The sequence below is a fragment of the Indicator indicator genome, assembly GCF_027791375.1.
Source record: "Indicator indicator isolate 239-I01 chromosome Z unlocalized genomic scaffold, UM_Iind_1.1 iindZ_random_scaffold_45, whole genome shotgun sequence".
NCBI classification, from domain to species: Eukaryota; Metazoa; Chordata; class Aves; order Piciformes; family Indicatoridae; genus Indicator; species Indicator indicator.
The window spans coordinates 634,788-645,507 of record NW_026539138.1 but is presented as its reverse complement, the minus strand read 5'-3'; the positions used below and the strand labels follow the sequence as shown (position 1 = coordinate 645,507).

The 10,720-nt window shown below is 58.0% G+C and overlaps 1 protein-coding gene across 1 annotated transcript; it reads right to left on the bottom strand.

Moving 5' to 3' along the window:
• Positions 1 to 3,618: 3,618 nt before the first annotated feature.
• Positions 3,619 to 7,607, bottom strand: PHF24 (PHD finger protein 24). Its single transcript, XM_054398337.1, has 7 exons — positions 7,263 to 7,607; positions 5,534 to 5,719; positions 5,022 to 5,100; positions 4,718 to 4,920; positions 4,135 to 4,301; positions 3,802 to 3,903; positions 3,619 to 3,715 (listed from the first exon to the last, which is right to left on the bottom strand). The coding sequence occupies exons 1-7, from the start codon at positions 7,605 to 7,607 to the stop codon at positions 3,619 to 3,621; spliced, it is 1,179 nt and encodes a 392-aa protein (XP_054254312.1).
• Positions 7,608 to 10,720: the final 3,113 nt, after the last annotated feature.

The following is a 10,720-nucleotide window of genomic DNA, read 5'->3' as shown; positions in this document are numbered from 1 at the left end:
GCTGGGGCACACTCTGCACCATGGTGAGCACTTGCTGGGGACCTGCAGCTGCCACAGAACATGTGTGTCAGACAGCTGGCACCATGTGGTGACACCAGCCCTTGTTGAGGGGATACCGGCCAGCCTGGCCTCCCGAGGCCCTCATTATTCAGGTCCCTGAGGACACTAGTTGTCTTCGTGTCCTGGAAGGGATTCCAAGCTGGTGGCAAAGTAGGCTGGGGCCAGGAAAGCCACTTAACCCATGTCCCCAGAGGAAGGGCTGGATGCAGAAAGGAGCTGGATTAGGGTCCAGAGGAGTTTTCTCCTCCCAGATTGGATTCTGTGGGGTGCTTAGAGCATGGGTGTGGAGTGCTGGCAGTGGAGCAGCAGGACCTGTGCTCTGCCCCAGCTTGCTCTTCAGATCCAGTAGCTGTAACAATAACAGCAGTTTAACCGTCTCCTCTCCTTGGAGCCTGACCCCACTGGCAGAGCTCATGGTATCAGCCACCCACAGAATCCTGGCTTCAGGCACAAAAAGCATGGACACAAAGTCCAGGTACCGGTCCTCTTCCTCAAGGTGATGAGTGGCCTCTCCTGGGAGCTTTTACAGCTAATGGGGCTTCTGGGGGCCAAAATGCTCGCTGGCTTTTTGATGAGGGACAGCTGGGTACCACTGCTGTGATCTGGATATAGAGCCATGACAATAGGCTGAAATATCCAAGTCCAGCTTTCTATGAGGAAGCTTGGTGTCCCCACAGACCCTATTGATGCTGCCAGGGCAATGTCTCCTTCCCAGTTCTCCCCTAGGAACATTTCTCAGGCTCCACTCCCCTCCCAGCTGCAGCACAGGCACTGTACAAAGGAAGCCCCCCACCGGGCAGATGAGCCCCCTTTGCCAGCAGCCTGGGTCCCACAGACCACATGCCACCAGCAACAGCCACAGCTTTCCCTTCAGAGCTCCGTGGATAGGGCTAGCACTGGAGGAACCTCCAGTCATGTGGCTCACACTCCAAACACCTCCTCCCAGGGACCCTTATTTTCTCCGTGAGGTTATGTGAGGTTTCCCATCACCACTGCAAACAGCCTGTTCCCAGCATCCAGCCATACTTGGTCCCCAGTGCTCTGCATCCTCCAGTGCCTCTGCAGGCAAGGAGGAGCCTCATCCTGGTGGATGAGTGTCCCTCCCACTGCAGGAGCTGGGGTGGTTGCAGGGTCAGGCAGGCACTCTCCCCACTGCCTGCTCTCTCGGTGAGATGTGGGGCATCCCAGGTTTGCTGTGTCCTGTGTTCACGCCTTGGCTGTCCCCTCCTTGCTGCTGTGGGACACTTTGGGGACATAAGGCCGAGGCTGCCTGTTAGACAGGGATGTGAAGATGAGGCAGGGGGTTAAATGCTACGGGCAGCTGTTGGCTGCCCAGAAATCCCTGAGGGGAAGCCAGAAGCCCTGAAAGCACAGCGGGCAGAGGCTGGTTGGACACAGCGGGCAGAGGCTGGTTGGACACAGCTGTTTAATGGACGCTTCTCAGTACAGAGGAGGGCTTGCGACCCGTGCACCCATGGCCGCCTCCTTGCTCTGGCCCCACCTCAGACCTGGCATCCAAAATATCCCCATTGGCCTGACATACCATGGTAGTAGAGGAATATGTTATGGCATTGGTGTGCCTCCCTGTCTTGCAGTGAGAAAAATCCCTGGAGAGGGTACCTGTGCCCTGGCTGAGGAAGGGGGGTTGAGTGAAACAGTGCCCGTATTGCACAGCGGGTGAGGTTGGAGGTGAAGGGGCAACCACTCTGCACATCCTGGAGCGCCCCATCTAAGCCAGGGCATACTGGGCAGCAAGAGGCTGAGGGTACTGTGAGGAAGGGGTCAGAGCATGAGAGGGACAGCTACTGGGGCTGCTGTGGGACCTGGACATCCTGAACCCTAGCATGCATGGAGTGAGGTTTCCAGGAGTCCTTGACTGCAGTCAGAGTACATCCATCCACCTTAAGGCTGCTGGGCATCAGCCCTGCCCAGTGAATGCCTCATCCCCGCAGCTGACACCCAGAGAGGCTCTGGGCTCTGCCTTTTCCTCACTCGTGGCACTAATGCCTCCAGCAACATGGAGATGCCCACCTGACATGCTGGAGTGGGGCTAGTGTGGTACCAGAATGCTGAACTGCTGAGCAGGGTGGAGAAGAGCATCTCATGAGATCAGGGTACAAGAGGGGTCAAAGGACACAGGGGAGTGCTCCCGAACATTTGACCTTGCCCACTTGGCCCTCTGGTGCTTTCTGTTTCTGGTGTTCCATCACAGGACATTCAATGTTGGCATGAAATGGTCCCCATGGAGCTGCAGGAAGCTGGGGGCACATGGCTGCTCTAGGCTCCACTCTGACCCCATAACCACCCAGAACCAGTTCCAGAACCAGCGCAAACCCCAATTCTCCCTGTGGACAGACCCTGCTCTGTAGCCACATGGGGATAGGTCCCTGGTGGCTACAGGTGCTGATACGCCAGTGCTGTGCGGCTGAGGATCATGGGGTCAATAGGTTCCCTGCCCCCTGGCACATCCCCAGGCACTGAACATCTTCCCACAGGGGGTCTGTGGGGGGGCATCCCCTGTACCTCATGACATCCCCAAGCACTAGACCCCTCCCACAGTGGGTCTATGGAGGGGGGGAGGGGGGTCATCATGTGTAGCCCATGTCATCTCCATGCATTGGACCCCTCCCTACAATGGGATCTGTGGGGGGCATTCCCTGTACCCCATGGCATCCCCGTACATTGGACCCCTTCCTGCAGTGGGGTATGTGAGGGGCACCCCATGTGTCCCATGGCATCCCCAAGGACTGGACCCCTCCACACAGCAGGGTCTGTGGGGGGCATGTGATGTGCCCCATGGAATCCCCAAGTGCTAATTCTCCCTACAGTGGGTCTGTAGGGAATTCCTTCTGTGCCCCCATGTCATCCCCATGCATTGGACCCCTCCCTTCAGTGGGGTCTGTGGGGGGCATTCCCGGTGCCCCATGGCATCCCCAAGCACTAGACCCCTCCCCACAGTGGGTCTGTGGGTGGGTGTGGAGGGGGTCATCATGTGTGCCCCATGTCATCCCCATGCATTGGACCCCTCCCTGCAGTGGACTCTGTGGGGGGCATCCCTGTGTCCCGTGGCATCCCCAAGGGCTGTATCCCTTCCTGCAGTGGGGTTGGTGAGGGGGCATCCCCCGTACCCCATGGCATCCCCATGCACTGGACCCCACTGTGGGGCCATCCCTTGTACCCCATGGCATTCCCAAGGACTGGACCCCTACCTGCAGCAGGGTCTAAGGCAGGGGTCCCGCCTGTGCCCCATAGCATCCCCATGCACTGGACCCCTTCCCACAGTGGGGTCTGTGGGTGATGGGGGCAGTGGAGCCACTCCCTGCCCCTCTCCACTTCCCCCCCACCAATCAGAGACCCCCAGAGCCACACCCAATCCCTCAACCAATCAGACCGCAGCACGCGTTCTGTTCACAGCCAATCCGAAGCGGCAGCAGCAGGGAGGGGGCAGTGTGGCCACTTCCCCGCCAGCCAGTCGTTGGCCGGCTCTGCCCACAGCAAGGGGCAGGGCAGGTCTCGGTGGCAGGAGGGGCCTCGCCGCCCAGGATGGTGGTGCAGGGACTAGGCGGGGGGCTGCAGGTGGAGAGCGGCACTGTTGGGGCGGGCAGCCAGGATGTAGATGACATTTTCCCGCAGGAATCCGGGCCAGTCGATAGGCCTGCAGGGCAGACACAAGCTCACCACCCACCTCTCAGCATCCTCTCCAAAACGGGGGTGTGTGTTCCCAACCACCCCCGGCTTTACCTGGCCTCCTCACGCTCCGTGGCTGGCAGGATCTTCTCCTGGCTCTTGCCACTGCCGCTGCTGGCAGGGCTGCTCTCTGACATGGGCCCTACGTGGCTGATGCTGCGGGGACAGAGCGGGACGGTGCTCTTCGTCCCCTCCCCTTCCGCCTCAGGTGGTGGCAGTGGGGGGGAAGAAGGCGCACAGGGGCAGGGCAGGGCTGTGGGGGCCCCCGAGGTGTCAGGAAGGGGAGCACCCATTTGTATGCTGAGCCCCTTGAGTAGGTGCTGGGGCTGCGGGGGGAGTCCCCGCAGGAGTGCCACCCCCGCACCCCAGGGTGGGTGTCCCCCGTACCTGACATTGCAGGATGGTGTCTCCTTTTGGTGCTTGTGGAACCAAGCATGCCGGGCCCGGCGGCACTCGCCCTCCCCGATGAACCCGTCGCTGTCCTGGTCCAGGGCCAGGAAGGCTGCCCGTGCCCTTTCTCGCTCCTTGGCCGTCAGCAGCCGCAGGAGGGCGTTCTGGGGAGTGAAAGGGGAAGGGGGAGCACGTGCTCCATGGGAACCCCCTGATGCTGTGCCCAGTACTGTGGGAGTCTCCTGCCCGGGTGCCTGGCCATGGGTGCTGGCCATGGGAAACCAGTCCAAGCTGCTGCAGCCATGGAATGGATGTCAGCTGTAGCAGCCTGGGTGCTGCAGCCATAGATGTTGGTCATGGGCCTTGGAGTCATGGTTGTGGGTGCTGGCAGAGATACCTGGCCATGGGGATCAGGCCCAGATGCCATAATCATGGGTGCTGGCCACAGAAGCTGGCTCCAGGTACCCTGGGAACTGGTTGCAGGTGCCACAGGTATGGGTGCTAGTGGTGGAAGCTGTCCTGAGGTGCTGTGGTTGTGGGTGCCAACTGTGGGAGTCAGCCCCAGGTGTCACCACCGTACCTGTGGCCGCAGCTTTTGCAGCAGCTGAATGGACTCATGGGAGAGGAAGTCATGCCACTCGATATGCCCCTTCTTGTCAGGGTCCAGGGCAGAGAACTGCAGGGCTGCCTGCTCCTCCTGCGCCTCAGCCATGGGCTGCTCGAACTGCTGCTTGTGCACCAGATGCTTGTAGTGAAGGAAGTCATCCAGGGTCAGGCAGGTCTCTGTGAAGGACAAATGGGCTGTGCAGTGCCCAGGGAGGGGGACCTGCCTCCGCAGCTACCTTCCCCAGCCATTCAGGACCTGCCACAGGGAGGGTCCATACCTGGAATAATCTTGCAGTGCTTCAGGGTCTCCATCAGGCTGTACATCTCTTCCTCTGTCAGCAGGAGATTGAGGTTGTCCTGGGGTGAGGGAAATTGAGGAGCCATGGGGCAAAGCACAAGGTTGGAGGAGCACCCAGCTGTGTCATGGCACCAAGGTCCCTTGAAGGCAAGTGGGTCTGGGCATTCAAAGAGGGATGGTGCTGCATGTCACCTGGGGGTGCTGGAGTGCTTTGGATGCTGTTTTCAGTCCACTATGGCTCCTTATGTGCCCAGTGGCTTTGGTGTCACATCCCCCCCCAAGGTGCTGGGGGCTGGCTGCTGGGGTGGCAAAGGGCTGCTGTCCCCTGCTTTGGGTGGCTCCCCATCAGGCCAGGGTGGTGAAGCTGGACAGTCCCATTGCCCTGGACTAGGCTGTGGTGTGGGACCCTGCTCATGTCCATGCTGGGCACAGCTCCCTGGGGAGCACCCACCACCCAGCAGGAGCCACATGTCCCCCACCCCAGACACTCACGCAGTAGTAGCAGCTCCAGCCTGTCTCGGTGTGTGCTGTCTCTGTCATCTCCACGGCGCTGTCATTCTGCAGGTAGCCCATACGGCGCAGGCAGCCGTCGTGGTACACTCGGCTGCAGATACGGCAGGGGAAGAGGCTCTCAGCTGTCCACACCTCACAGATCTCACACATCTCGTCATTAAGGACCTGGGAAGAGATGGGCAGCTGCTCAGAGGGGCTGGTTTCATGAGTGTCAGGGTGGTGCTTTGCTGGTGGGGATGGACAGAGAAGATAGGAGGGTGGGATTTCTTAAGGCTGGCATAGGGAATAGATGGGTGGTGGGGTCATAGGGATCATGGCTGGTGGGGTTAGAGGAGGGTGAGTGGGTTTGTGGGAATGAATGGAGAGTATAGGGGTCCAGCTATAGGGTTGTGGGTCTATGGCTGAGGTGTAGCATTACAGGTGTGGATGGCCAGGGTGTGGGTAGTCTTTAGGGTAGTAGGGTGGGTAGTTAAAATGCTGGTCTGTGGGTTGGGTGATTGCAAGTGTGGACAGAGAAGCTGTAAGGCAGTGGGTGTGCTGGACTGTAGGCTTGTTGGGGGTGGGCAGATGGATGTGGATGGGTGGGTTGTAGGACTGTGGGCAAAGGCAGATAAAATGTTGGGTTGTTGATGGGCTGGGCGGCAGTGTGGATGGGTGGGTTGTCTGGTTGTAGGCTGACTAACATGGATCTAATTGTCCTTTCTTCATCAAAGCTGGAGCTACTTGTGCCCGGCAGTGAACTCTCTCGACAAGACACCTTGGGATCCCTCCGAGGCACATCTGGTCAGTTGCACCCTTTGTGGCATCTCCTGCTGCTCAGTCTAGCCACCTGTCCAGTTGAGCCACTTTGATGCACCTTTGCTCTGCCTGAAGAGGCTGTCAATGCCCAGTAGGCTTTGGGGATACTTGCAGATCCCTGGGCCCTGTCTCTGTGCTTGGCAGTCCCAAACACAAGTGGAGGCTGAGCGAGGAGTGGCTTGAGAGGAGACTCAAGGAGAAGGACTTGGGGGTGTTAGTTAATGGTAAACTCAACATGAGCTGACAATGTGCGTCTGAGAAGGTGAACTATGTCCTGGGATGCATCAGAAGTATGACCATCAGGATGAGGAAGGTGATTCTCCCCCTTTCCCCCTCTACTCTGTTTTCATGAGACCCCACCTGGAGTACTGTGTCCAGTTCTGGTGCTCCCCAGCATAAGAGTGTCATAGAGCTGCTGGAGTGTGTCCAGAGGAGGGCCATGAGGATAATCAGAGTGATGGAAAATCTCCCGTAAGGAGACAGCCTGTGAGAGTTGGTACTGTTCAGCCCAGAGAAGAGATGGCTTCAGGGAGACCTGATAGTGGCCTTCTAAAGGGGCCCAATAAGAAAGCTGGGGAGGGACTTTTTACAAGGGCTTGTAGTGATAGGACAAGAGGGAATGGGCTGAAGCTTGAGGAGGGCAGATTTAGGCTGGATATTAGGAAAAAAATCTTTACAGTAAGGGTGGTGAGGCACTGGAACCTCGCTGGGGTTGTTCAAAGCCAGGTTGGATGAGGCCCTGAGCAACCTGGTCTAGTGGAAGGCGTCCCACCGTGGAAAGGGGGTTGGAACTAGGCGATCTTCAGGGTGCCTTCCAATGTAAACCTAAACCATTCTATGAATCTGAATCTCTGAATCTCTGGCCCTGTCCCCATACCTCCCTACCTGTCCCTGTGTCCTGTCTACTCACCTGTTCCCGCTGCTCCAGGCTGATGTCCAGAGGCTCATCATCATGCAGCTCCCTCTTGGGCCGGATGAAGGCGGGCGGTGTGAACCTGTTGGCTCGGTCAAACTCCTCGGGCTCCACACCCCGGCCATCCCGCAGCCGTTCCCAGGCCGCCTTGGCAGCACTGCTCTCTTCTGTCTGGGAAGGTCCTGCTGACACATCCTCCTCTCCCTCCTGCACAGACTGCTCCAGTGTGCCTCGGCGTGTGCCTCCCCCCTCTGCCCGCAGCCCATCCTTAAAGGCTGACACAGCCAAGCTGACCTTCTGCACCTTCTCCACTGTCTGCCTTCTGGACATCAACACCCCCATGGCTCTGCAGGAGTGAGAAAGGTGCTCAGTGTTGAGGCCCTGTAGTGCTCCCCAGCCCTGCACCATATCCTTGGCTCCAAAAAGGTGTCCTCGTTGCTTTGCCCTGGCTGTATGAGGAACAACTCAGGGCAGGGAGAAATTGTCTCCTTTACAACTGGTTCTGGGGGTGCTGGGGTCATCCATGGTAGCCATGGGGAGGTGGACCTGAAGCCATGGAGAGATCTGGTCATGGAGAGTGAGTGTTGGTTGGGGAGCATGGCAGCAAGCAGGGACTTGTTTTGGGTGCACCCTGCTTCACTCATCTTTACTTTGCAAACTCTGTCTTAGTAAGAAACATATTTAGGCCCTTCCCATACCAGACTAGCAAAATCCCAGAGGAATAGGGACCAGCTGTAACCCTGCTTTTGGCATGCATCCAATTCTGTCTTGGAGAAAGCCTCTCGGGCCAGCCAAGGGTGAGAGGTGTCCTCCCTGCAACTCTGTTCAGGGCTGGTGCATAGCAGGGCTGGTGCTGGTGCTCTTACCTTCCCTAAATTTCAATTCACTCCTTGTGCTCACATGTGTGTGTGTATGTGTGCTTACTGCTGCCCTGATCACTGTTCATCCTGCATTTCACCCCAAAATGTGGGTCAGGAGCCACATAGAAAGGCTGGGCCAGCCACGGAAAAGGTGTGAGGGTGCAGGAAGGAAAGGGAGTGCTGCATGGGTCTGGGGTGCATGGATCCCAATAAGGGTGTTTGGTTGCAGAACTGGGGGAAGATACTTTTCGGGTAAAATGGGGAGGGCAATGGCAGCAGCAATAGCAGGTTGGTCTCCATCTCCACAGGGCTGGGCTGAAGCTGGAGAGGAGTGTTTGGCCTCCCAGTGTCTTGGAGCACAGCATCATCCTGCGTGGGTCCTAACCCCACTGGAGTTGTGTTGTGGAAGATGCTGCAGCCAAGATCTCCCAGCTGGTGCCCAGGAACCAGGAGGCAGCACTTGCTGCCTGTGTGAGTGGGGGAATGTTGGAGTAGCCATCTCCTGCCCCGCCAGTCTCAGCAGGGTAGTCCCCAGGTAGCAGGCTAATGAGCAGCACGTGTGCACATGCTGGATCTCTCTGCTGCAGGGGGATGTGGTGCTGCAGGCACTGCCGACGCAGGGAGCTGGGGCAGGGTAATTACAACTGCCCCACATCAGTGATATTGTGCAGAGCATGCTGGCAGGCTGCACCCCAACATGCTGCAAGCACAATCTTTGGTCTCTTAGCCTCCCCCCACCACCATGGAACAATTGGCTGGCAGATTCCCACGCACAGAGCCAGATGTGCAGTACCTGTGTCCCTTGTCCCACGTGTATGTGTCCCAGCAGCATGCACACATGAAGGCAGGGGGATTTTCACCCACTGACCCCGGTGCTAGCTCAGAGCTAATGCCCAGCATGCTGCAGCTCCTGGGGCTTTGCAAAGGTGGGAGCACAGGAGGGCTGGAGGTATGTGTCTAAGCCACAGCAACAGCATCCCTGCGGCTGCGTCAGCAGGAGGGAAGGTACCTGGGTGTCTCTGCCTCCTTACCATACTGTCACTTCCTGCCTTGGATGGCTCCGAATCATGCTGGCCATAGACAGGAACAGCCCTGCTACTGGGCAGCACTGTGGATCTGCCTGCAAGCTGGGGGCACCACAGGGACATCCCCACTTTTGCAGGTCCCTGCATCACCAAGCATGGGCCAGATCATGGCCCTATCCTGCTTGAGGATTGGGTAGATGCTGGTAGAGAGGGCACAGAAGGGCTGGGCTTATGGAGGAGAGCCAAAAGAGAGGTGTGGGCCCCAGCTTTCAGCACACCACTCCTACCAGTAGCTGCACCAGTGCTCTTGATTCCTAGCATACTGGCAGCTTCTCCCTGCAGTGCCATGGGACTCTGGATGGTCCATCTCCAGCCACCTTGTGATGTGCCAAGACAGCAGTCAGCTGTCTGGTGTATGGGCGTGATGTAACCCCACAAAAGGAGGTTCCCTTGCATGTTCACGGCATGGTTGCCCCCTGCCCTACATTGCTGCTGGAGATTCCCAGCCTGACTCCCTGTCTCCTGTTCCCTCCTGAGGCCACCTCAAATGTCTCCTGCCACCCTCAGTGCCACTGGCTGCTGCATGCCTGGAATCTGGAATCACTCCTGTCACATCTTGTGGCTGTTCTCAGCCCCGCTATCCTCCCTATTTGTGCTAATGCTGCACAGCCAAACCCTGCCCGCACATCCGGAGGCTGAACAGCCTCACTCTGCACTCCATCTCCAGATTCTGCTGCCTTTCCATGGGCTCTGATGTTTCCCAGATACCCCAAAACTGCTCTGCACTCTCCAGGACCACCTTTTCCCCATGTTCTCCCTGACCCATTGTCTGTGTGGGGTGGAACATTGTCCCCATAGAGCCTGGCCCTGGCTCAATGTCCTGCCAGACTTGTGGGGTCCTCCCTCTCCCATGGACCCCTGGATTTGCAGAGGGGTGACCAGAGGCACCATTGCCCCATAGCAGCTCAGCTGCCTGAGCAGCCCTTGTGTCCCTGTGTGTCCCTGGTGTCTCTGCTGCTATTTGTGGCTATCCCCTGAGGTGCCACTGCCCAGCTCACTTTGGCCTGATTCACCAGGTCCTCAACATGGCTGCCAGGTGCCAACACAGGGCCTATTTTTAGGTTGCTCCCAGAGAGGAGCTACATTTGGGCACAGGTTAGAGCCACCTGCAAACACCCAGCTCCACACACCCCTGTTAGCACCAGGGACAGAGAAAACAGGTGATGGGCACCTTTCTACCTCTTTCCTTTGCCTTGCCCTGACATCCTGCACTCCTACCCCCTTCCCCACACATTTCTTGTACTTTTCTGGCAGGGATTTGCTCCCTGTTACTTCATCCTTGCAGCAAAACACTCACCCAGAATGTGCTTCATCCTCTGAGTACCCATGAATTTATCTTTCCCAGGCCCACACAGCTCTCCACGTGGGGAGACTGAGGCATGGAGGCAAGGCTGGTGCAGCTGGAATTTTTAGGTGGGGGTGTGGCACTAGTGGGACATGGATGGTGGCCAGCATGGAGGCACCCTGGGAGAAGGAAGCAGGGCAGAGCATTCCAAAGCAAACAGAGCTG